This window comes from Crocuta crocuta, unplaced genomic scaffold, assembly GCF_008692635.1.
Source record: "Crocuta crocuta isolate KB4526 unplaced genomic scaffold, BGI_CrCroc_1.0 scaffold279, whole genome shotgun sequence".
Classification (NCBI taxonomy): Eukaryota; Metazoa; Chordata; class Mammalia; order Carnivora; family Hyaenidae; genus Crocuta; species Crocuta crocuta.
This window is the reverse complement of record NW_027551570.1, coordinates 6066195-6093635: the sequence shown is the minus strand read 5'-3', so window position 1 is coordinate 6093635 and position 27441 is coordinate 6066195. Positions and strand designations below refer to the sequence as shown.

Below are 27441 nucleotides of genomic sequence, written 5' to 3'. Positions count from 1 at the left end.
TGAATCCAAGCAAGGTATACTTTTATTTGCCACCTTATTAATGGGAAGAATTCATAGGATCTTCGATTTCCTTTGTCCACATTACTCCATTATTCACATTAGCAGCAGAAAATGCAACTAGAAAACAGTAGATGCTTCAGACTTGTTTCTGTACACATTTTGTTTTCCAATGTAGGTAGCAGAGTCAGTTTTATCAGGGTTTCTCAGTCACAGTTCCCATCTGGAATTTAATTGGCTTCCATCTTTCTTAATGCATTCAAATGAAATGCTATCCTAGTCACTGAATTTCCATTTGTTTCACTCACCTGCCACTTCCACATGGGAAGGCACTGCTCCCCGCTGCCTAGTGAAGTGTATTGCAGACAGTAAGGGAACAAAAATATTTTTGGATTCCGTATTTTCATTTTCCTTTGGTGTTCAAAAGTCCTACTATTTCTTTGTAACAGAGTTGAGACTTTTTCTCCTATGGAAAATATACTCACTTCACATGATAAGCTGAGCTACTTCAAAGGTGCATGTGTTAAAAGAAAAAAAAATATATAGAAAATATCCCGTGAGATATTTCCAACCATCATGAATTCTCATTCAACTATTATTTAGTGAACCCCTGCAGAGCAGGTGGCTGTATAAAGAAGTAAAAACAGTGGTGCCTGGCTGGGTCGGTCAGAAAGCATGTGACTCTTGATCTCAATAGTTGTGAGTTCAAGCCTCATGCTGGGTGTAGACATTACTTAGATAAATAAACTTTAAAAAAAGGTAAGTAAATGGGGCACCTGGGTGGCTCAGTTGGTTAAGCGTCGGACTTCGGCTCAGGTCATGATCTCATGGTTCATGGGTTTGAGCCCCGTGTCGGGCTCTGTGCTGACGGCTAGCTCAGAGCCTAGAGCCTGCTTCAGATTCTGTGGCTCCCTCTTTCTCTGACCCTCCCCTGCTCATGCTGTGTGTGTCTCTCTCTCAGAAATTAAAAAAAAAAATTTAAAAATTTAAAAAAAGGTAAGTGAAAACACATAACTCATTTTCCAGGAAATGACTTATCTATTTGGGGAAGTAAGAACCATTTATTTAAAACGTGAAGCCACGTTGCTAGGCAGGATGTAATTCCAGGCAGCATCTCCTCTAAAGTCCCATATTCCTGAGACACAGTAGCATCAGTGTGCCTTCTATATGCCAGGCATTGGGCTAGGAGTTTCAGGATAGCATTTTGAATTCCCAAACAATCTCAGGAAGTGTGAAAGCTTTTAGAAAGAATACGAGTAGAGGAACTAACCCAAGAAGTCATTTCCCACCCTAGATTTAGTTTTCCTAAATCAAGAAAGCAACCTTAATCTTTCAAAGTTCAGTTTCTATGAGACACTTGAGTATTCAACATACCAGGATCATGTAAGAGTGTTCATTAAATCAACTAGGAGGTGCAAAATGGTGTATCAAGGTGAATTTGATTACCAACCAATAGATTCATCTTAGAGGGGCTTCTTCAATATCTTATCCTTCTAAGGAAAAATTTTTAGAAGAAAATTAATTTCAAGATTACTGTTATAAAATAAGTAGTCAATGGATAGCGTCATCAAAGTGCTCCTAGACTAATCTGGTCTTCATATGCTCAGACTGACCTCTGCTGGATAGTCTACTAACATGTTGACATGTTTTTTTCCCTCGAGCTAAATGTGGCTAGGGAACAAGCATTTCCCCCAAATTATATCTGGTATTTATATTTATATACTTCAGTTCACAAATATTCATCAAACCTTCCACACTACTTTACAGCAAAATCTTGCAGTGTACTTGGCTGCCAGAGGCAACTGTCCAAAGGCAGAGTAGGACACTGATGAGGCTACACGAGCTACCTACTCTCAACACTCCTTTTGATATTCTCTTTGCTTTTATGCAGCCCAAGTCCTCTAGTGTGTACCTCAGAAGCACATAAGCATATCTGCTGCATGGGCCCAATTTCAGGGGCTCGCTGGGTGAAACCACAGCTCCCTGCATGTGTCTTCTGGATTTACCTCTCAAAGCTGGACTCCACTCTGTAGAAGTCACTTATGCCCCTAAGTAGCCAATGGAGACAAGACTGATGTGTATGTTGCAAACCAGCTGAACTTTGAGATAGAGTCCTATGCCCCAATTCATGTAAAATTCTAGATCATAAATGATACTTTCCATTTCTAATATCCTTTTAAAATAATGTCTGCTTCTGATAAAAAATTATATAATAACTTTTAAAATTTTGTAAAAATAAAAAATAAAGGGAGTAAAAATTGCCTATAAGTCCATTAACATGTTATGTTAACATTTTGGTTTATTTTGTGGCTATCTTTTTTTTCTGTGTATGTCTGACTCTGCAAATACAGGTATATACCCTGACCTGGGTCCATCCATTTTGTAGCTTGTCTTTTCACTAGTATTATATTATGATTATCCCTCCATTTATACATACTTTTTTTTAAGAAAGAGAACAGGTATGGAAGAGGCAGAGGGAGAAGGAGAAGGAATCTTAAGCAGGCTCCACACTGGGTAACAAGGGACTTGATTCCATGATCATGAGATCATGACCTGAGCCAAAATGAAAAGTCAGATGCTTAACCTACTGAGCCACCCAGGTGTCCCTATACAAAGTCATTACCACAATTTTTATTTTATGAGGTCAACAGGTCATAATATATGAAGCCAGTGTTTTATTATTAAACATTAGCATTGTTCCTAAACTGTGCTGAATGGCCTTCCATATAAATATTTGACCAAATATTTTATTATTTCTTTAGGATATATTCTCTAAATAGGCTCCCTGGATCAAAAGGTATGGTGTATGAACATTTTTAAAAAAATTTATTTACTTATTTTGAGAGAGACAGAGACAGAGCAAGTGGGGGGAGTGCAGAGTGGGCGAGGGAGAGAATTCCAAGCAGGTGCCATGCTGTCAACGCACAGTCCAGTGTGGGGCTTGAACTCATGAAAGAAACCATGAGATCATGACCTGAGCCGAAACCAAGAGTTGGACGCTTAATCGACTGAGCCACTCCAGGCTCAGTATGAACATATCTGAGATTCCAAATACAAGCACTACTAGAATTACTCTATGAAAATGTACCAATTTCATCTTCCACCATGACACAGCAGTGCTGTCTTCATTTTACCCTCACTGTCACAGAGAATTATAATTTTGAAAGTGCTTTGCCAAGTGGATAGGCAAAAATAAGGGCTGGCCATCTAACTTATGCATTCACATTTATTCATACCCGTTCATATTTATTCATACTCATTTTATCATATTTTTCCATTAATTATACATTCATGCCCTTTGCTCATTTTTCTACTAGTGTGTTAATATTTTTCTTATTTATAAGAATTCTTTATATATTAAAAGACTGTTGACTCTGTTGGTCTCAATGTGGTACACATAAACTAAGGTTGCTAATCTAAATATACCCTGAAATTATCAGTTTGGGTATGGCATGAACTCAGTAAGTTCTCTCCAGAAAAAAACAAAACAAAACAAAACAAAACAAAACCCCAATTCATAAAGTTAGAACAATATATATGTATAATAATTTTAACATTTTAGTAATTTTGCTGTGGAAAATAAAATTCCATCTTACAAGAAAGAAAACTCCTCAAGACCATTCCCACACATCTTTACATATTAGAGCGTGTCAGCCAGTGAAAATCCTAGAAAAAAAAAGACAACAAACACTGAATGAAAGAAGTAACTGTATCAAACTATCTTTTGTTTGCTCTAAAATCTAAAAGCCTCATTATAACCACATTTACCACAATGGCGGTAATGAGGTTTGTCATTGGTCTTGTGCTTTTCCCAAAAAGAAGCTAAAAACTCATTGTGAATCTTGCTGTCTTGTCCTACAAAACAACTATTAACCAGTAATCAGGGCACAAAAAAACTAGTCTGAAAGGACCAGAAGTAGAGTCACAAGAAGAAAAAAGGGGGAAGTTGCCAAATCTGAGAAGCAGCTGGGTAGGAAGAGCAGTGCACAGAAGCCACGCCTTCTCAGGGCTCACCCCGCCCCCCCGCCATGTGGCCTGCACGGAGGGGACTGCAGAGATTAGGTTCTCTCTACAGTATAGCAGGAAGCAGCCAGGTTATACTGCAAATCAATGTCAAATGGCAGATGGACACACAGACAATCAATGAAAACAAACAGCTTGGAAACAATAATATGTGTGGAATTTTCTGGAATGAGGATAACTCATGTTGAAGTGATTCAAAAAATATAAGGATGATCCTTATGGAGTTAAAGAAGAGGAGAAGAAGAACTTAAATTTCTCCAGCAATACTCCCAAAATCCACAGAGAAGTTGGAGAAGAGATCATTAGAAACCTGAATTCACTAGCGGAGAGGGGACGATTCATTAGGCCTTAATGTGACTAACGTGGTCTCAAGACTGTCTATTTTGCATGTGTTCTGAATATACCCATTAAATCCATCCAATCTAAGGTGTCATTTAAGGCCAATGTTTCCTTATTGATTTTGTGTCTGGATGATTTATCCTTTGATGTAAGTGGTTTACTAAAGTCCTTACTATTTTTGTAGTGCTACTTCTCCCTTTAGGTCTGTTAATATTTGCTTTATATATTTAGGTGCTCCTACGTTGTGTACATAAATATTCACAAATGTCATACCTTCTTGTTGGATTAACCCCTGTATTAGTGTATAGTGTCCCTCTTTGTCTTTTATTACAATGTTTGTTTTAAAGTCTATTTGTCTGATATAAACATAGCTATCCCAGCTTTCTTTTGGTTTCCATTTGTCTGGAATATCTTTTTCCATCCCTTCACTTTCAGACTGTGTGTCCATACATCTGAGATGAGTCTCCTGTTACACAGTAGACAAGGTGGGTCTTGTTTTCTTATCCATTCAGCTACTCTTTTGATGGGAGGATTTAATCGATTTACACTTAAAGTATTTACAGATAAATATATACTTATAGCCATTTTGTTTATAGCCTTCTTGGTATTTTGTAGTTCTGTTCCTTTCACCAAAGTCTCTGATATCTGTTTTTATAGAACAGAATTTCAGTAGAATTTTATATATCTTATAGTTTCTAAGTTAGCTAATTTACATTTCACTGATTGTCCAGGCATCCATTTGCCCATTGGTCTACTACCTTGTTCAATACATAAAAAGATCTCACAAAAAACCTCGGCTTGCACAGAGAGTGTTTTTAGTTCTAGCTGGGGTACTGACTTTGAACTGGCTGCCCTGGTCCCAGACGGCACCAGGAGAAACTGCTCCGCTGCTCTCCCGGCTCCATCCCCAGTGGTAGGGAGGCAGCCAACCCAAGGGTGCACCACCGCTCCCCCTACTGGAGGTGGCAAGGAAGCAGCGACCTGCAGGACTGTGTTTCAGATGGTATCAATAAAGCACTCGGACTAAGATCTGGAAATGAGGCTTAGGACATAGAGCACGGCCCATCTTGGCTACACCCCTGGCACAGGGACATTGGACCCAAAAGAGTGATTTGCAATGCCTGGTTTGAGAAAGGACTGGGGCGCCGCCATTTTTCTTCCCACACCTACCAAGGCGGGGCCTCAGAGAGCAGCCTAGTGGGACCACAGTGGAGGCTAAGACCTGCCTACACCAAACCACGCACCACGCCCATCCCGGATACAGAGCTGTTTTTTTGTTTTTGTTTTTTTAACGGAGCCTGGGGCAAGACCAACATGGATGCACTGCCGTGATTAATTCTAGATCAATTCTTTCTACTCAGATATATTTTCCATTGTCTCATTTGTAGCCCTCCCCTCTGCTGGACTGGGCACTCTGGTCATTGGTTTGCTTAAACAGTCACCTTTAATGCATTCTCTAGATGTATATTCCACACCTCCACCACTACCTTTTTCTCTCTCTCCGGAATAATCAGGCTATATAGTTCCTCTGAGTTAACATTATCTTCGTTTTTTTCTCCTCGCCTCTTACCATATTCTCCTCTTTCTCTCTCTGAATTAAGCCTCTTAGTCTCTCTGCCTGGTCATTGTGCAGTTTCGCTTCCTCCCTGCCCTGTCATTTCCCTCTTTGTATATGCTCTTCCATCAGCACTGCACACACCCTGCTCTTTATTTGTAGCTGGGAATTCTGGTTTTATGCTTTGAGACTGTCTTTTGTATTTTGGGTTTTTTTCTTTTTTCTTTTCTTTTCTTTTCTTCTTTTTTCTTTTTTAACTTTTATTATTTGTTTTTCCCCCTTCCTCTTTTTTTCTCCTTTTTTTCTTTTCCCTTTCGGTTTGCGTATTTGTTGGATTTGTCTGTGCATTTGCGTACCTTTGTTCCCTGTGTGTTTGTCTGTCTTTATTCCTTTTCAGGGCTACCTCAAGAAACAAGCCAAAGTACACATGGTGGAGAGTCCCAAATACGAGTAGGGAAATAAAATAACCAAAGTCTCCACAAGAGAGACCAAGAGACACCATTAAAAGACACTTCCTGAATGGACAGGCCCTGGACTGTCAAAGAGCCTTCTTTAATATAGCAATACTCACAGATGCAGAGAGCATAACAAGGTTTTAAAACTAACAAGAGATAGAAAGCTAGCCAAAATGATGAAATGGAAGAACTCTCCTCTAAAGAAATTCCAGGAAGAAATGACAGCTAAAAAACTGTTCAAAACAGATATAAGCAACATAACTGAACAAGAATTTAGAACAATAGTCATAAAATTAATCGCTGGGCTTGAAAAAGGCATGGAAGACATCAGAGAAACTATTGCTACAAGGAGTATGGAGCTTAAAAATAGTTGTGATGAATTAAAAATGCTATAAATGAGTTGCAAATAAAATGGAGGCATCCAATGCATGGATTGAAGAGGCAGAGAGGAGAATAGATGAATTAGAAGACACAATTAAAGAAAAAGAGGAAGCTGAGAAAAAGAGATAAACTGATCCAGGAACACAAAAGGAGAGCTGACTGATACAATCAAATGGAGCAATATCCGTATCATAGGAACTCCAGAAGAGGAAGAGAGGGAAAGGTGCTGAAGGAGTACTTGAACAAATTATAGCAGAGAACTTCCCCAATCTGGGGAAGGAGACAGACACTGAAATCCAAGAGGCACAGAGAATTCCCCCAGATATAACTTGAATCCATCTTCTGCATGACATATCATAGTGAAACTGGCAAAATATAAGGACGAAGAGAGAATTCTGAAAGCAGCTAGAGATAAATAGGCCCTAACATACAAAGGGAAACCTATCACAGTGGTGGCAGAAAGAAATGGCAGGAAATCTTCAATGTGATGAACAGAAAAAATGTGCAGCCAAGAATCCACTATCCAGCATGCCTGTCATTCAGAATAGAAGGAGAGATAAAAGTCTTTCCAAATAAATAAAAATTGAAAGAATTCGTCACCACAAAACCAGCCCTACAAGAAATCCTGAGGGGGACTCTATGAGGGAAATGTTGCAAGGAACTCAAGGTATCAGAGACACCACCACAAGCATGAATCCTACAAAGAACACAATGACTCCAAACCCATATTTTTCAAAAATAACACTGAATGTAAATGGACTAAATGCTCCAATCAAAAGACATAGGGTAGCAGAGTGCATTAAAAAAAAATCCAACTATTTGCTGTCTATAAGAAACTCATTTTAGTCCTGAGGACACCTTCAGATCGAAAGTAAGGGGATGGAGAAATATATGTATCATGCTACGGGAAGTCAAAAGAAAGCCGGGGTAGCTACACTTAAATCAGAGAAACTAGACTTTAAAGTAAAGGCAGTAACAACGGATGAAGAAGGGCATCATATATAATTACAGGGTCTATCCATCAGGAAGAGCTAGCAATTATAAATGTCTACACACCAAATGCGGAAACACCCACATACATAAAGCAATTAATCACAAAAAGAAACAATCTTATGGATAAGAATGTGCTAATGGCAGAGGACTTTAATACTCTGCTTACAGCAATGGATAGATCAACTAGACAGAAAATCACTAAAGTAACAATGGACTTGAATGACACATTGGACCAGATGGATTTGACAGGTACATTCAGAACTGTACATCCTGAGGCCATGGAATTCACTTTCTTCTCAAGTGTGCATGGCACATTCTCCAAGATAGATCACATACTGGGACATAAAGCAGCCCTCAATAAATATAAAAGAATTGAGATCATACCATGCACACTTTCAGATCACAATGCTATGCAACTTGAAATCAGCCACAGGAAGAAGTTTGGAAAACCTCCAAAAACTCGGAGGTTAAAGAACACCCTACTAAAGAACGAATGGGCCAATCAGGCAATTAGAGAAGAAGTTAAAAAATATACGTAAACAAATGAAAATGAAAATACAACAATTCAAACTGTATGGGATGCGGCAAAGGCAGTCCTAAGAGGAAAGTACATTGCACTTTCAATGGCCATTTCAAGAAATTAGAAAAAGCACAAGTACAAAATCTAACAGCATACCTAAAGGAAGTGGAAGGAGAGCAACATGAGCACCCCAAACCCAGGAGGAGAAGAGAAATAATAAAAATCAGGGCAGATATAAACAATATAGAATCCAAAAAACACAGCTGAACAGATCAATGGAACCAAGAGTTGGTTTTTTAAAAAAATAAACAAACTTGATAAACCTCTAACCAGGCTTCTCAAAAAGAAAAGAGAGAGCACCCAAATGGACAAAATCATGAATGAAAATGGACTTATTACAACCATTCCCTCAGAAATACAAGCAATTATCAGGGAATACTATGAAAAATTATATGCCAACAAACTGGACAATTTAGAAGAAATGGAAAAATTCCTGAACACACCCTCACTACCAAAATTCACACGGGAAGAGATAGAAAATCTGAACAGACCCATAACTAATGAAGAAATTGAATCAGTTATCAAAAATCTCCCAACAAATAAAAGCCCTGGGCCAGATGGCTTCCCTGGGGAATTCTACCAGACATTTAAATCAGAGTTAATACCCATTCTTCTCAAGCTATTCCAAAAAATAGAAATCGAAGGAAAATTCCGGACTCATTCTATGAAGCCAGCATCACTTTGATTCCCAAGCCAGATAGAGACCCAGCAAAAAAGGAGAACTACAGGCCAATATCCTTGATGAATACAGATGCAAAAATCCTCAACAAGGTACCTGCAAATTGGATGCAACAGCACATGAAAAGAATTATCCACCATGATCAAATGGAATTCATTCCTGGGTTACAGGGCTGGTTCAATATTTGCCAATCAATCAATGTGATACATCACATTAACAAAAGAAAAGATAAAAACCATATGATCCTGTCAATAGATGCAGAAAAAGCTTTTGACAAAATACAACATCCCTTCTTAATAAAGACCCTCGAGAAAGTCGGGATAGAAGGAACTTACTTAAACATCATAAAAGCCATTTATGAGAAGTCCTCAGCTAACATCATCCTCACTGGGGGAAAAACTGAGAGCTTTCCCCCTGAGATGAGGAACACGACAGGGATGTCCACTCTCACCACTGTTGTTTAACATAGTGCTGGAAATCCTAGTGTCAGCAATCAGACAACAAAAGGAAATAAAAGGCATCAGAATTGGCAAAAAAGAAGTCAAACTTTCACTTTTTGCAGATGACATGATACTCTACATAGAAAACCCGACAGACTCCACCGGATGCCTACAAGAACTGATCCATGAATTCATCAAAGTTGCAGGGTACAAAATCAATGTACAGAAATCAGTTGCATTTTTACACACCAATAATAACAACAGAAAGGGAAATCAAGAAACTGATCCCATTCACAACTACACAAAAAACCATAAAATACCTAGGAATAAACCTAACCAAAGATATAGGAGGTCTGTATGATGAAAACTATAGAAAACTTATGAAGGAAAGTGAAGAAGACACAATGAAATGGAAAAACATTCCATGCTCATGGGTCGGAAGAATAAATATTGTTAAAATGTCATTACTACTCAAAGCAATCTACACATGCAGTGCACTCTCAATCAAAATTGTACCAGCATTCTTCTCAAAACTAGAACAAACTACCCTAAAATTTGTATGGAACCACAAAAGACCCTGAATAGCCAAAGTAATATTGAAGAAGAAAACCAAAATGGGAGGCATCATAATCCCAGACTTTAGCCTCTACTACAAAGCTGACATCATCAAGACAGTATGGTATTGGCACAAAAACAGACACATAGACCAATGGAATGGAATAGAATNTACAGCCAACTGATCTTTGACAAAGCAGGAAAGAATATCCAATGGAAAAAAGACAGCCTTTTTAACAGATGGTGTTGGGAGAATTGGACAGCAACATGCAGAAGAATGAAACTAGATCATTTTCTCACACCATGCACAAAAATCAACTCAAAATGGATAAAGGACCTAAACGTGAGACAGGAAACCATCAAAACCCTAGAGGAGAAAGCAGAAATCAACCTCCTTGACCTCAGCCATAGCAATTTCGTACTTGACACATCCTCAAAAGCAAGGGAATCAAGAGCAAAAATGAACTATTGGGACCTCATCAAGATAAAAAGCTTCTACATGGCAAAGGAATCAATAAAACCAATAGGCAACTGACAGAATGGAAAAAGGTAATTGCAAATGACATATCAGATAAAGGGCTAGTATCCAAAATCCATCAGGAATTCACCAAACTCCACACCCGAAAAACAAACAATCCAGTGAAGAAATGGGCAGAAGATATGAACAGACACTTCTCCAAAGAGGACATCCAGATGGCCAACAGACACATGAAATGATGCTGAGTCCCTCATCATCAGGGAAATACNTGAGGGTGTTATGCTGAGTGAAATAAGTCAAGCAGAGGAGGAGAGATACCATATGTTTGCACGTATAGGAGGATTAGGAGGAACTTAACAGAGGACGGTGGGGAAGACGTAGGGGGGAAATAGCGGGGGAGAGGGAGGGAGGCAAACCATGAGAGACCCTTGAATGGTTTGAACAAACTGAGGACTGATGGGTGTAGGGGGGAGGGGAAGGGGGAGATGGGCATGGAGGAGGGCACTTGTGCGGATGAGCACTGGTTGTTATATGGCAACCAACTTGACAATAAACTATTTAAGAAAAAAAAAAAGATCTCACAGCATATATATGTATAAAGAACCAAGACAGAAACTTCTTGAAAAAATGATCTGCTCTGAAGCAGTGACTGATACACAATGTGTAAGCATGGAAGATGGGTATATAAGAGAGGACAAGTGGCAGGACCAGGATCAGCACACAAAATTAAGTATGAAAAGCAACTTAATCTGAGATGGGAGAGGATTACATTACATACCTTATCATTTATTTTACTGCTGTCATCTACAGTGCAGTTTTGTTATGGAGGCCAAAGTAACCAGTTTTGAATGTCACTGCACAAATCCTGTTATAGTCTCATCCTCCCAGTCTGCCCCCCACTCCCATTCTGCCTTTCAACCACTCTGGCCTTCACTGAGTTCCTCAGACCTGCCATGGTCCTTGCTGCCACAGAGCCTTTGCACATCTCTTTTCTAGTCTCTTATCTTGAGATTGTCCCTACTTATCTTTTGGATCTCAGCTTAAGTATCAATCAGTTCCTCTGAGAAGCCTTCCCCTGTGACTCCAATATAAATCAGATTCCATGAGTATATTTGTTCAGAACTGGGTGCTTTTCCTTCAGAGCAGTTGCCTCACTCTGTTGTTGACGCGTTTAGTTGTTAGGTGACTAGGTTATTCCTCTCCCCTGCTGGACTGTAAGCCATTAGGTGAGGGCTGAGTCCAGGTTCTAGTAATACAACCTATTTCAACAATTATTTATTGAAAAAACACAAGAAAGTGCCAAACTCAGAAATGGTTTAGAAACAACAGAGTGTTCTATTTGGTAGATACTTCCAGGGATAGGATGGGAGATGCATTTCTGATTTCTGCTTAGCAACTGAATTTACCTGGGTCTTCCGTGTGGCTTGTGGCTTGATCATGATATTGATAAGAGAAGGTTTAGTTGTGTCTGCCAAGCTCTCCCTCAGTGATTTTTGGAGCTCTTCTGGTGTTTGTACGAAATACCCTTTGCCTCCAAATGCAGTCATAACCTGCTCATAATGTGAGTTCGGCAAAAGACAGACTGGAGGGGCCCTAAAAAAGGTCATAAGTCAACAGAAAAGAAGGTCATTTTCTGAAATAATCTGTGGAAAAATTTAGGCTGACTGAAAGGTATACATTTATGTCCAACCCTTAAACAAAAATGCCAGTACTTTAAACTTTCCATATGTTTTTTATTGTCTATATAGCAATGTCCAATAGGACTTTTTGTGATAATAGAAATGTTTTATATTTATATCTGTGCTATCCACTATAATAGCCACTAGCAACCTGTTGCTGTGAGCACTTGAAATGTGACTAGTTAAAATAAGAAAATGATTTGGAGTGTTGGGTGGCTCAGTCAGTCAAGTGTCCGACTTCAGCTCAGGACATGATCTCATAGTTTGTGAGTTTGAGCCCTGTATCAGGTTCTGTGCTGACAGATCAGAGCCTGGAGCCTGTTTCAGATTCTGCGTCTCCTTCTCTCTCTGCCCCTCCCCCACTCATGCTCTGATGCTCTGTCTCTCTGTCTCTCAAAAATAAATAAACATTAAAAAAAATAAGAACTGATTTTTAAATTAAAAAAAATTTTTTTTAATGTTTGTTTATTTTTGAGAGACAGAGCAGGGGAGGGACAGAAAGAGAGGGAGACACAGAATCAGAAGCAGACTTCAGGCTCTGAGCTGTGAGCACAGAGCCCAACGCGGGGCTCAAACCCATGGACCATGAGATCCTGACCTGAGCTGAAGTCAGACGCTGAACTGACTGAGCCACCCAGGCGCCCCCTGATTTTTAAATTTAATTTAAATAGCCACACAAGGCTAGTAGCTACTATACTGAACAGTGCAGGCTACACCATCAGCTACTATGAATTCAAAAGAAAAACAAAAAGAAAGGAATGGTTATGGCAAAGCACCAAATAACAACAAAATGAGAAATGGAGTCAGTGAGGCATAAGCAAACATACTCACATCCCACTCCACACTGGGGCTGACTCCCACACAGCTAGATACAATACTGTCATAGTTTGACTCTGCCATCAGATAATCAAGAATTAGTTAAGTAGTAAAAAGAAGGAAGATCTCTGGATCATAAACAATGTGTTAACATCCATTTCCTCCATTGTGTAATAGTATTAGAAGGACTGGAAGCATTTTGCAACAAGCCCTTTCATAAACAAAGCTTCGACATCCATCTTAAGTGTCCAAGTCTTTAGTGGCTCCCTGGTCATAAATTATTTACTGAAGCACCCCATCATGAGTGGCTGTACAAACAGGAGCCATGCAGACAGGGTTCCCGTGCTTTAGGAGGGCTGACCATATAAATAAACAATACACACACCACCAAAGCACAGTGTAAGACAGCAGACATTGTAAGGAGAGATTAAAACAGATGAAGGAAAATAAATACACATTGTTCTGGGTTACTTACACTACAGTAGCATCTCCAAATTTTAACAATTCCTTCCAACTATCTGCATCAAAACCTTGGTAAATTCCATTATTATTCACCACCAAAAGTATGATGGGCAAGTTGTACCTAAAATTGAAAGCAAAATACAAAGGAAATCATTCTTCATTCTAAAGTACTTTATCTTCAGGCTGAAACTTTAATTTAAAAATGGGTAGTTTTTTAGCAATAAGTTTTTTGTAATATTAGGGTAAGACTAAAAATAAAACATTTGAGGGGCGCCTGGGTGGCTTAGTCAGTTAAGCGTCCGACTTTCGCTTAGGTCATGATCTCGCGGTTCGTGGGTTCGAGCCCTGCGTCGGGCTCTGTGCTGACTGCCAGCACAGAGCCTGGAGCCTGTTTTGGAGTCTGTGTCTCCCTCTCTCTCTGGCCCTCCCCTGCTCATGCTCTCTCTCTCTCTCCTAGAAATAAATAAAAATATTTAAAAAAAAATTAAACATTTGCTACCTAATAAGTAACATCAAATCATTAATGGAAACATGGAGTCACAAAGGGTGTAAGAACACTAGGTTCTAGCATTAGGCATCTGTGGACCTCACTGAGCTTTTCTGAACTTTGGTTTTCATAGATCCAGGTGTTAAGAATGACACCTTCCACCTTCCATATTTAATACCTTCAGACACACCACTTCCAGGGGGTGCCTAGGAGTATATTTGAAAAGTGTCAGTCTGTTTCCTGAACTCCTCACAGACAAGCAGCACTTGCTAGATGCTGTGGGAAGCATACAGTGACTACCATACATTCCCTTCTCTCAAACCACTTCACTCCAAATTAGAAAAGCATTATATAGGGGCCCTTGGGTGGCTCGGTCAGTTGAGCGTCCGACTTCGCTGCAGGTCATGATCTCACTGTTCATGGATTCGAGTCCCACATCAGGCTCTGTGCTGAGAGCTGAGAGCCTGGAGCCTGCTTTGGATTCTGTGTCTCTCTTCTCTCTGCCCCTCTCCCACTCTCACTCTCTCTCTCAAAAATAAAAATAAAACGTTGAAAAAAATTAAAAAAGAAAAGCATTGTATAATAAATAGAGAAAAACAGTATATTTAATAATGCGCTAAACAGTATTGTAAACACACACAAAAAAAGAATGATTAAACTTTATGAGTGACTGACAAAAGAACATGGGCTTTATTTGTGCACACATAATTTCTGAGACGAGGTGTAAAAACAAAATTACACTGCATACCGTTATGTAACAGGACTGTGGTAACTACTTGCGTTCCATGCTCAATGGGAATCATGACTCTCTAGAAGTCTGGCTTTCTCATAAATCACCTTTTTGGTGTATATCACTTGGGTTGTCAATATATACATTCTAACAAGTACATATTTTCTATCTGATCTTGAAAGTGTTGTATACCAAAGCTTTAAAAGCTCCCAAAACATGATTTACAAAAGGTCTAGTAAGAGTCCTGGCTAAGAATGAAGAATGACTTTACTATAGTTTAAATAATTAGGGAGAAAAAAGTCCCCATTCTTCCACTGCAGGATCTATAGCTCATGAGTTTCTCCCTGTAAACAATCCTCACAACCATAAACATAATCTGAACAGCTCACATTCAGTGAGCAATCATCTGGAGCTTTACCTAGATTACCTCATTCGTTCCTCACCACCATCTTCTAAGGTAGTAACTATTCCTATTCCTCTCCCTATTTTAGAGGAGACTGGAGCTTAGTAAAGTAAGTTAACCCACATCACCTGGCTTTGTTGTGGTCAATCCAGACCATGGACCCAGAGGCTGTGCTCTTAACCACAAAGCTCTGCTCTCACCTGACCAAAACAAGCTTTTCTCAGACCAGAGCGTCTTGCAGGGATCTCAAAACCACTCCTTACAGTTCTGGGGCATCTAGTAAAGAGGTCATGAGCACACTGTCCGGGATGAGAAGGGCCCTGGGGTTATTTTATACTAGCATTCTCAGGACACAGCATAGAGCTATGCACTGGGCATTTGGCACATGGTGAACACCTGGTAAGCATTTGTTAGGCAAGTGAGTCTTTATCTTTTGGAGAAAGAAATGAATGCTGTTTACCTACAGATGGTTTCCACTTCCATGCCCGAAAACCCAAATGCACTGTCTCCTTCCACACAGATGACCCGCTGCCCTGGGTTTCTATCTTTAGCCACCAAAGCAGCAGCAATGGCAAAGCCCAAACCAACTCCCATTGTTCCAAAAGTACCAGCATCAAGCCTGTTGGGGAAAAAAAACCTAAAATGAAACCCTCTGGGGCATGTTGTGGATGGTGGGTGGGCACAAACCTAGTCATATTCACGTGTAAAATAAACAACAATAAAAACAGTCTCTGTCTTTAATATAAAGTTTTTAGACTGTGAGGAACCGACTAGTCAAGCATAAGCAGTATGAGAGGAAAAAGTCTCTCGTGATGGCCTGGGAGACTGTGAATATACCCTTGGAACACTAAGTACAGAAATTATCACATGACCTCAAAGATACACCAAGCATAAAAATTCTACCAAATCTCACCTAAGAATACTTTCATAAAATATGTCCTTATACACTGAACATGTGTCATCCTCAAATGCTTTATGAACAAGCATTACTGTAGTTTCAAATTTAACACATTATAATTTCTTTTCTGGAAGCCTTACCTGTGACGAGGAAGGTAGTTCTGAAGCACAGTGCGTCCAATGTCCATAGTATTTGCTCCTTCACTTACCACAAAGCAGTCTCTGGGTAGTTGTTCTTGAACATGATAGAACACGGTGTAATAATTCATAGTCGGGGATTTTTGGGAAGCTAATTCCTAAAGTATTTGAGGGAAATATAATCAAATTAGGTTGAGATACAGTGAAAAATGAGCAATGTCAATAAGCTACTACCAAGCTCATTTGGAAACAGGCAACAACTATAAGCTACAAGGTTCCCAAACGGCCACTCTTAGAAGCTAATGGATCTCCTAACACTCCTATGGGACGTGCTAAGAAAAATGGGATCAACAGCCCCAGTCTGGGACAAGATCAAATAAGCTAGGGAATATCTCTTCTTGGAGATCCACAATGCACATTAGCATTCTGAAGTCAGAAAAGTCTATAGTAAAGATAGCTGGAAACATTGGGTTAAACAAAACCAAACAGTCTTATTTGAGCATTTTTAAGAATACACTGCCTTAGAAAAAGTAAACATTTTATTCTAGAATATTTTAATGGGAAATACGCCCTTAAGTTTAAAATAAAAATGAAGTCAGGATTTTAGAAAATCTGAAAATCTGGTTCTTCTCCAAGCTCACTGGAGAGTAAAGGGGATGTGCTTCACCCACTAAAGAGTCTTTGAATGGAGCACGATAAGTGCCTTTGTCTAGTCATATGCCTGCTAGATCGGAGAGAAAGCCACGTGGGGCTTTAGTGGCAATAGTCCCATGGGCTTCCAGCACTGCCTCTTCCCCTGTGCTGTTTTGGCCTTCTGGAGAGTATACCTAAGATGGATAAGGCACCCCCTATCCTGCACCAGAGGAGAGAGGCAATTGCGCTCCTTCCATCTTAAACTAGTATGATTCCTAGGGAAAAGAAGGGATTAATTATGACACCATTCAAGAAAATAGAACTGAGACTGCCTCTTGATAGAAATAGCCACTGATGAAAATTCCAATAAAACATGGAGTTATGTATAGTCAATTCTGTGATTTTTGAAAATGTGAATTTATTCCAAGACATCTGATCTATAAGGGAACAACAGGAGCACAACGCAAATTTCACATTGCTTATGCAGGATTCCGTCAGTGAGAAACACTCCAGGAACACAGAAAACTACACCCAGCTGAACCAAGATGCATAGGAATACACAAAACATCAGAAAAAAAAATCAGGAACAACCTTTCTCATTATCAAAGAAAAACAATTCTACCTATATACGAAGACTCTAAATAGAAATCACCCCGTCGAGGGGCGCCTGGGTGGCTTAGTCGGTTAAGCGTCCGACTTTCGCTTAGGTCATGATCTCGCGGTTCGTGGGTTCGAGCCCCGCGTCGGGCTCTGTGCTGACTGCCAGCTCAGAGCCTGGAGCCTGTTTCAGCGTCTGTGTCTCCCTCTCTCTCTGACCCTCCCCTGCTCACGCTGTCTCTCTCTCTCCTAGAAATAAATAAAACATTAAAAAAAAAAAAAAAAAAATTTAAAAAAGAAATCACCCCGTCCAACAGAAGTGGTTCATTTCACGGTTAGTAGTGGATGGTCTGGTGGCTTCACACTTTAGTATAGTTTCCAAGGCCTTTAGATATCAGGCAAAGCCATGAATGCAGCTGAGGAAGTCACAAAATAATTTCCCATGGTGGCACCAAAGTTAATTTAAAAAGAGTATAAATGGTCTCACAAAAAAGAAAGAAAGAAAGAAAAGTATGAAGTGATGGATGTGTTAATGAAATAGATGGGGGCAATCCTTCCCCGCCGTGTATATGTGTTATCAAATCGTCATGATATACCTTTAAGTATTTTACAATTTTATGTGTCAATTATACCTCAATAAAGCTGACATTTTTTTTAAAAGGGCTGTACATTAGAACAAAGTTTTAATTTTGATGAAACGTTTATCTATTATACATGCATGCCTTGAAGGACTTATATCTTAAGGGTAGAAAAACATGCCCCAGAATTTAAGATTCCAAAAGATCTCTTAATTGTGATTTGGTGTCAAGGTCAAACTGAGGACAGTGAGCCCTACCCATTCACACAGGCTCTTATAACTTTCTGTCCAATGTCAGATCAGCCTCCTTCCATCACATCACACTAACTCACAAGTTGAGATCCTCCCAATGACAACTTCCACAAGGGAGTTCAGGTCTTTTTCAAGGAAAAGTCCTATATTTATCAAAATATATATGTCTTAACCATTTAACATGTGTAGAATTTTTATTAGGTTCCTATCTTAATGTTTCACAAAGTTTTGAGAGCTGTGCCTCTAAACCTTTTTTCCCATGAACCCCATGGTTTTTACTCCATGACTTTACATAGCGTGCTGATTTTAGGAATGTGTAAGTCATATTATGACAGAGCTAACAGAACCAAGAGCCTGAAATGTTCCTGAATTTCTGAGTCTCGTATTACCTTGCTTGCGGCTTCATTGCTCTTCATTTTTTCTCTCAGAGTTCTCCACCAGCTGCTCTCTGGAGGATACTGCCATGGTGTTTTATCAAATTGTTCTAGAAGCTAAAAAACCACAGACTTTTTATTTTTTGAAAATATGCTTACGTCATGTTAACACAACAACATCATGTTAAAGAAGACGATACTGCTGTACTATCTTGCCCTTCTCATCACTCACTGTTTGTCCTTTAGGCAGTTAGCAACTGGTAGAAAACAAATAGGCAACATGGAAAGCATTTGTTTGGGTCAGTGTAGACTTCTGCCAAATGTTGGGATTTCCAAAGAACACAAGGGAAATGCTACCTCACCTCACAGGCAGGGGCTTTTATGTCCTCCTCAACTTTCAACACTAGAAAGAAAATCACCCCCACCATAGAATCCTTGTGGGAAGGACAACAGCCACAAACATCCAGGGACTTCCAAATTACAGATCAAATGTTCCAGGATATTCTAAAATGTGATTGGGGATTGCTTCCTAACATTATGTAGTCATGATAACAATACCAATTTGTATCCAATATCAAGTGAAAGATAACACTATACTTTATCTCCTCTTATAGTGAACTGTATAAATTACATACAAATAGTGAGAATCTGGACAAGTCACTGAGTACCATTTGAAGAGTAAAGAAATCTCTTTATTGCCTAATGAAATACTAAGTTAGATTTTTCCAGTACATTAAGACATTTCTTGGCTGTAAGTTCCGTTCCTTTGGAAGCTGTAGTATAATTTTTCAGACAGCTGAATCCTATTTAGTATATCACTGTTTGCCTACTGAATGCCTTTAAGTCTTCAATTGCCTTCCAAAATGATTAACTTACTCACATAAAAATGATTTATATATAAGGAGTTGGATTTACTGAGTTCCAAAGTTCTTTTTAAGACTAGCTTTACATCATGAATTTTGTTTAAAATAGATATTAATAAGCCTGTCACCAAGTGGATCAAGGCTGAGACATTTTTAAGAACAGACTATTCCTTAAAGACCAATCCATATACATTAAAACCTAGGTAGAAGCTCTTACCTGTTTAGTGATGGCATTTATGTCTCCTAATAAAGTCACAGCAGGCTTTACATTATTCCCCAGTTCTTCTGCACAGATATCAACCTAAAAGAGATAAAGCTTAAGAACAACCCATGCTTATTCTTAAAAATTTTTAAGAAGTCAATTAATACTAGGGCACCTGGGTGTTTCAGTCAATTAAGCTGACTTCGGCTCAGGTCATGATCTCGCGGTTTGTGAGTTCGAGCCCTGTTTTAGGCTCTGTGCTGACAGAGACGAGCCTGGAGCTACTTCGAGTTCTGTGTCTCCCTCTCTCTCTGCCCCTCCCCTGCTCACACTGTTTCTTTCTCTCTCTCAAAAATAAACACTAAAAAAGTTTTTTTAATGAAAAAAGAAGTTAATACTGAATAAATGAACTGCGTATATGCAACAAATGATAAAGATGATTTGATATCCAAGATATTTCTTAATAAAATTAAAATCCATAGAACTGTATCACAGTAAATACAGAAACTTCATCCTCCTCCTTCATTTTAATATCTACTCTGTAGATTTGATTATTGTTCTATTATACTCAGGAATGCATGTGAGTTGATTAATTATATAGTTTTTAATCTCATCAATAATAAGATTCTGTTTAATATTTTTAATGTTTATTTATCTTTGAAGGAGAGAAAGACAGAATGTTAGCAGGGGAGGAGCAGAGAGAGAGGGAGACACAGAATCCAAAGCAGGCTCCAGGCTCTGAGCTGTTGGCACGGAGCCCGATGCAGGGCTCGAACCATGAACCACAAGACCATGACCTGAGCCAAAGTTGGATGTTCAACCGACTGAGCCACCCAGGCACCTCAGGTTCTGTTTAATTACACTGTAGTTCCTACCTAGAGCAAGTCTCAAATGTGAACTGTCAGAATCACCTGGTAGCCTTGTTAAACCACAAACTCCAAGAGTCTACTTTGGAGTCTCTGATCTCAGCAGGTCTGAATGGGGCCCCAAAATGTGTTTTTCTAACTGGTTTCCCAGGTGAGGCTGATGCTGCTGGTCCAGGGACCACATTTTCAGAACTACTACTTCCTAGGGTACGGCATGATTACTTCCCATTTGCCCAGAAGCTCCATTTCTGAATGACCATGGGCAAGTGAAAATAGCTGTACAAGAAGTTGTAATTTAGCCACCTCAGAGGGGATGCACTTTATTCTGTACTCGAGGGATAATCAAGAGGTGGCAACGTCTTCCAGGAAACCCCAGTCTTGCTTATTTGCAGAGTTAGTTCTCCCATAACCCCAGGGGGAATGGGACTATTAGAAGTGGATTCCTTAAAAAGTAAACAGGGAGAAGACAGCAATTGTAGCTGGGTCATCAAACACCATACACAATCTCTGGAGAGCAAACATATTCACACTGTACTATACAGACAGTACTTTCCACACCAGTAAGGAAACTGGCTTAGAAAGAGGATCATAATGATACAGGACTCATCAGACGGAATTCAGAGTACATTTCACCCTGCTCAGTGACAGGTAAAAACATTTAGACATTCCTAACCAAAAGATGTTTGAAAGATTTGGCATCTTGGGGTGCCTGACTAGCTCAGTCAGTGGAGTGTGTGACTCTTGATCTTTGGGTTGTGGGTTCAAACCCCATGCTGTGTGTAGAAATAACTTTTAAAAAAATCTTAAAGAGAAAGATTTGGCATCTAAAACGACAACTCAATCTCTAACAATGTTGAATGTTTTGTTCTAATCTACCATTCTACTCAAACCCCTTTGGTCTGCCTTTAAATGTACATGAACTATGAAGAAGAGGCGAATTATGTTTTTCAAACTATTTAAAACTTGGTTTTGAAAGGTTTTCTGGTTAGAAGTAAAGTGGTACATTATATTTCATAGGCTTGAAAAGGCAGCTTACTTTGGTACGTGTTAGACAATAAAAATCTACAAAAGCCAGGAAGAAAGCAGAGATCATAATAGCTGGGGACAGTAAGTCACAGATAGCTCTGATTTTAAATCTCTCTACTCTGAGTACCTGGATAAACTTCACATGTGGCTGGTATCTTGGAGGCAGTCCAAAATGCAAAATCCAATTTAATCGGGCACCAAATAACACAATTACATCAGCAAATTGCAAAGCCCTATTAAAAAGAAAAATTTGTTTAATACAAAAGGTATATCCATATTTCGTATTTGAATTATCCTAAAATTACTTTCTAAATACTTTGCTAAGTTCAAATGATTTGGAGCTTATTTTAGTTTAGTTTTCAGAATAAGCTTCTAGGGTAAATTTGATTGTTTAAATCAAAATAATTTATGAAGCCATTCTATTTAAATAGTAATCTAAAAGGTAAAATACATAGATAAATATTATAAGACTATACCTATTTCATTGCTTATTTCTTTTTATTGTTAGAAAAATTATTACAAGTCTACTGTATATAATGTGGAAAACAGAAAAAGTATAAAGAAAAAAAACCTCATGTAGTAATACTATCGACTTGAAAGCTATTATTAATAGTCTGGTATATTGCAACTCTAGTCTTTCAATGCAAGTATATTTTTACATAGTTGAGCTTATATGCTAGAATACTGTCTCATGCACTTTTGCTTATTATCACATTTTCCTTTTCATTAGGTTCTTCTTAAAATTTGTATCATTTTTATTATTTTAATGCTCTATTTATATTTTTTAAGTAATCTCTATATCCCTACACGTAGGTCTCAAACACACAACCCTGAGATAAAGTCGCATGCTCTTCTGACTGAGCCAGGCAGGCCCCTTTAAGTACAATTTTGAAAGGCTACATATTGTGCAGAACACATACACCAAATTTATTAAACCTTTCCTTATTTAGTGGGTAATCTGTTATTAATAGTACTGGGTTGCACATCTTTATGCTTGAATATTTTTTTGTGTGTGTGAGCAGGGGAAGGGCAGAGAGAGAGGGAGAGACAGAATCCCAAGAGGTCCCACACTCACTGCAGAGCTCAATCTCACAACTGTGAGATCATGACCTGAGTCATTACCAAGAGTCAGACGCCTAACCGACTGAGCCACACAGGCGTCCCTATGCTAGAATCTAAATACATACTTCATATTGATTCTTAGAAGAAGGTATTTTTAAGACAATTGATTCATATTCCCAAATTGCTTTCAAAAATATTTACATTTATTAATACTTTATTTTATATATCTTAATATCCTTGTCAATATAACTTCTAATTTTTTAAAAATAATCTTTACTTTGATATCCACACCAATATTAACAGTGATTCTTGCTTTGTTTTTGTTTATCTCACACATCTTTGCTTATTTTATGCTGTATCATTTGTTTCGGATTTTGTTCTTATAATATACATAACTGTCATTTTACTATTTTATTGATCAAATCAATAATGTTTCTACCTTTCTACAGAAGAATTTATTATCATGATGGCTGTGGGTTTGTTTGTTTTTTTACTTCTCATTTTTCTGCTTCTTAGCTATTTCTCTTTTATCCTGTATTTTTCTATAAGGGATCTGTTCTTTTGCTTTTGTCTTCTTCAGTGATGATACAGTACGTGTTTTCATATACTGTATTGGTCCTCTGGGACCCAATTTAACAAACAGATGAAAACTGCAATTGGAAGAATAGATTTATTTATTGATACCTGATAATATTGATTCAATTATTTAAACTGCTTGTAATCTTTTTTACACTATTAACTTCTGTTTTCAAGATAAATAGTCTTCATTTTTCTACTTCTTTTTCAAATTTTCATCCAAGTTAACATACAGCGTAATAATGATTTCAGGAGTAGATTCCAGTGATTCATCCCCTACATATAACACCCAGTGCTGATCTCAACAAGTGCCCTCCTTAATACTCCTTGCCCATTTAGGCCATCTCCCCACCCAAAACCCTTCCAGCAACCCTCACTTTGTTCTCTGTATTTAAGAGTCTCTTATGTTTTGTCCCTTTCCCTGTTTTTATATTATTTTTGCTTCCCTTCCCTTATATTCATGTTTTGCATCTTAAATTCCACATATGAATGAAGTCACGTATTTGTCCTTCTCTAATTTCACTTAGTATAATGCACTCTAGTTCCATCCACGTTGTTGCAAATGGCAAGATTTCATTCTTTTTGGTCTGTGAGTAATATTCCATTGCATATATATACCACATCTTCTTTATCCATTCATCTGTTGATGGATATTTGGGCTCTCTCCATACTTTGGCTATTGTCAATAGCTCTGCTATAAACATTGAGGTGCATGTGCCCCTTCAAAACAGCCCTCCTGTATCCTGTGGATAAATACCTAGTAATGCAATTGCCGGGTCATATGGTAGTTCTATTTTTAATTTTTTTAAATATAATTTATTGTCAAGTTAGTTAACATACAGCGTATACAGTGTGCTCTTGGTTTTGGTGGTAGAGTCCCATGCTTCATCACTTACATACAACACCCAGTGCTCATCCCAACAAGTGTCCTCCTCAATGCCCATCACCCATTTCTCTCTCTTTCCCCCCATCAACCCTCAGTTTGTTCTCTATTTAAGAGTCTCTTATGGGTCTGCCTCCCTCTCTGTTTGAAACCGTTTTTCCCCTTCCCTTCTCCCATGGTCTTCTGTTAAGTTTCTCAAGTTCCACATATGAGTGAAAATATATGATGTGTTTCTCTGACTGACTTATTTCACTTAGCATTATACCCTCTAGTTACATCCACGTTGTTGCAAATGGCAGGATTTCATTCTTTCTCATTGCCAAGTAGTATTCCATTGTATATATAAACACATCTTTATCCATTCGCCAGTGGATGGACATTTGGGCTCTTTCCATGATTTGGCTACTGTTCAAAATGCTGTTATAAATGTTGGGGTACAAGCGCCCTTATGAATTAGCACTCTTGTATCCTTTGGATAAATTCCTAGTAGTGCTATTGCTGGGTTGTAGGGTAGTTCTATTTTTAATTTTTTGAGGAACCTCCACACTGTTTTCCAGAGTGGCTGCACCAGTTTGCATTCTCACCAACAGTGCAACAGGGTTTGTATTTCTCCACATCCTCACCAACATCTTTTGTTTCCTGACTTGTCAATTTTAGCCACTCTGACTGGTGTGAGGTGGTATCTCAGTGTGGTTTTGATTTGTATTTCCCTGCTGATGAGTGATGTTGAGCATCTTTTCATGTGTCTGTTAGTCATCTGGATGTCTTCTTTGGAAAAGTGTCTATTGCCCATTTCTTCACTGGATTATTTGTTTTCTGGGTGTTGAGTTTAATGAGTGATTTATAGATTTCGGATATTAGCCCTTTATCTGATATGTCATTTGCAAATACCTTCTCCCATTGCATCAGATGCTTTTTAGTTTTGCTGATTGTTTCCTTCACTGTGCACAAGTTTTTATCTTGATGAGGTCCCAATAGTTCATTTTTGCTTTGTTTCCCTTGACTCTGGAGACATGTTGAGTAAAAAGCTGCTGCGGCCAAGGTCAAAGAGGTTTTTGCCTACTTTGTCTTCTAGGATTTTGATGGTTTCCTGTCTTACATTTAGGTCTTACATCCATTTTGAGTTTATTTTTGTGTCTGGTGTAAGAAAGTGGTCCAGGTTCATCTTTCTGCATGTCGCAGTCCAGTTTTCCAACACCATTTGCTGAAGTGACTGTCTTTATTCTGTTGGATATTTTTTCCTGCTTTGTCAAAGATGAGTTGGCCATTTGTTTGTGAGTCCAGTTCCTGCTATCTATCCTGTTCCATTGATCTAAGTGTCTCTTTTTGTGCCAGTACCATCGTGTATTGATGATTACAGCTTTGTATTACATCCTGAAGTCGGGAACTGTGATGCCTCCAGCTTTGGTTTTCATTTTCAGGATTGCTTTGGCTATTTGGGGTATTTCCTGGTTCCATACAAAGTTTAGGATTGTTTGTTCTAGCTCTGGTGTTATTTTCATAGGGATGCTGGTGTTATTTTGCTAGGGATTTTATTGAATATGTAGACTGCTTTGGGTAGTGTCAACATTTTAACAATATTTGTTCTTCCAATGCATGAGCATGGAATACCTTTCCTTTTTGTGTGTGTCTTCTTCAATTTCTATCATAAGGTTTCTATAGTTTCAGTGTATACATTTTTCACTGCTTAGGTTAGATTTATCCCTAGGTATTTTATGGTTTTTGGTGCAATTATAAAGGCGATCAATTACTTGATTTCTCTTTCTGCTGCTTCATTATTGGTGTACAGAACAGAATTGCTACCTATTTCTGTGCATTGATTTTATATCCTGCAACTTTGCTGAATTCATGGATCAGTTCTAGCAGTTTTTTTGGTGCAATTTTTTGGGTTTTCAACATAGAGTATCATACCATCTGTCAACAGTGAATGTTTGACTTCTTCCTTGCCAATTTGGATGCCTTTTATTTCTTTGTGTTATCTGATTGCTGAGACTAGGACTTCCAACACTAAGTTGAATATGACTGGTGAGAGTGGACATCCTTGTGTTCCTGACCTAAGGGGAAAAGGTCTCAGCTTTTTCCCATTGAGGATGATATTAGTGGTAGGTCTTTCAAATATGGCTTTTATGATCTTGAGGTATGATCCTTCTACCCCTACTTTCTTGAGGGTTTTTATCATGAAAGGGTGCTTTATTTTGTCAAATGCAATTTCTGTATCTATTGAGAGGATCATATGGTTCTTATCCTTTCTTTTATTAATGTGATCTATCTCACTGATTGACTTGCAGATATTGAACCAGCTTGCATCCCAGGTATAAATCCCACTTGATCATGGTGAATAATTTTTTTAATGCATTGTTGGATCCGGTTGGCTGTTATTTTGTTGAGAATTTTTGCATCCATGTTCATCAGGGAAATTGTTTTATAGTTCTCCTTGTTAGTAGGGTGTTTGTCTAGTTTTGGAATAAAGGTAATGCTGGCCTCATAGAATGAGTTTGGAAGTTTGCCTTCCATTTCTATTTTTTGGAACAGGTTCAAAAAATAGGTGTTAACTCTTCTTTAAATGTTTGGTAGAATTACCCTGGAAAGCCATCCTGTCCTGGACTCTTGTTTTTTGGAAGATTTTTGATTACTGATTCAATTTCTTTACTGGTTATGGGTCTGTTCAAATTCTCTATTTCTTCCTGTTTCAGTTTTTGTAGTTTATATGTTTCTAGGAATTTGTCCATCTCTTCCAGACTGCCCAATTTATTGGCATATAATTGCTCATAATATTCTCTTATTATTGTTTATATTTCTGCAGTATTGGTTGTGATCTCTCCTCCTTCATTCTTGATTTTATTTATTTGGGTCTTTTCTTTTTTCTTTTTGATCAGAGTGGCTAGATGTTTATCAATTTTGTTAATTCTTTCAAAGAACCAGCTCCTGGTTTCATTGATCTGTTCTACTGTTTTGCTGGGTTTTTTTAAATTTATTTATTTCAATAGCATTGATTTCTGCTCTAGTTTTTATTATTTCCTGTCTTCTGGGGGTTTGGGAACTTTATTTGCTGTTTTACCAGTTCTTTAAGGATTAAGTTTGGGTTGTGTATCTGAGACCTTTCTTCCGTCTTTAGGAAGGCCTGGATTGCTATATACTTCCCTCTTATGACCGCCTTTGCTGCATCCCAAAGGTTTTGGGCTGTTGTGTTATCATTTTCATTGGCTTCCATGTACTTTTTAATTTCCTCTTTACTTTCTAGGTTAGCCCATTTATTCTTCAGTAGAATGTTCTTTAATCTCCAAGTATTCATGGTCTTTCCAAATCTCTTCTTGTGGTTGATTTTGGGTTTCATAGAATTGTGATCTGAAAATATGCATGGTATGATCTCATTCTCTTTGTACTTGTCAAGGGCTGATTTATGTCTCAGTATGTGATTTATTTTGGAGAATGTTCCATATGTT

At 38.4% G+C, this 27441-nt stretch overlaps 1 protein-coding gene across 3 annotated transcripts in view; it reads right to left on the bottom strand.

Moving 5' to 3' along the window:
* Positions 1-4: 4 nt before the first annotated feature.
* HACL1 (2-hydroxyacyl-CoA lyase 1) overlaps positions 5-27441 on the bottom strand; it is a 47287-nt gene continuing 19850 nt past the window's right edge. For all 3 annotated transcript variants that reach the window (XM_077750863.1, XM_077750864.1, XM_077750865.1), the window contains 8 exons: positions 21605-21710; positions 19601-19684; positions 18536-18637; positions 16091-16245; positions 15513-15671; positions 13446-13553; positions 11882-12068; positions 5-3663 (listed from right to left, as the gene is read on the bottom strand). In XM_077750863.1, coding sequence (XP_077606989.1) covers positions 3631-3663; positions 11882-12068; positions 13446-13553; positions 15513-15671; positions 16091-16245; positions 18536-18637; positions 19601-19684; positions 21605-21710 — 934 coding nt within the window. In that variant the 3' untranslated portion in view covers positions 5-3630. The remainder of the gene's footprint in view (positions 3664-11881; positions 12069-13445; positions 13554-15512; positions 15672-16090; positions 16246-18535; positions 18638-19600; positions 19685-21604; positions 21711-27441) is intronic.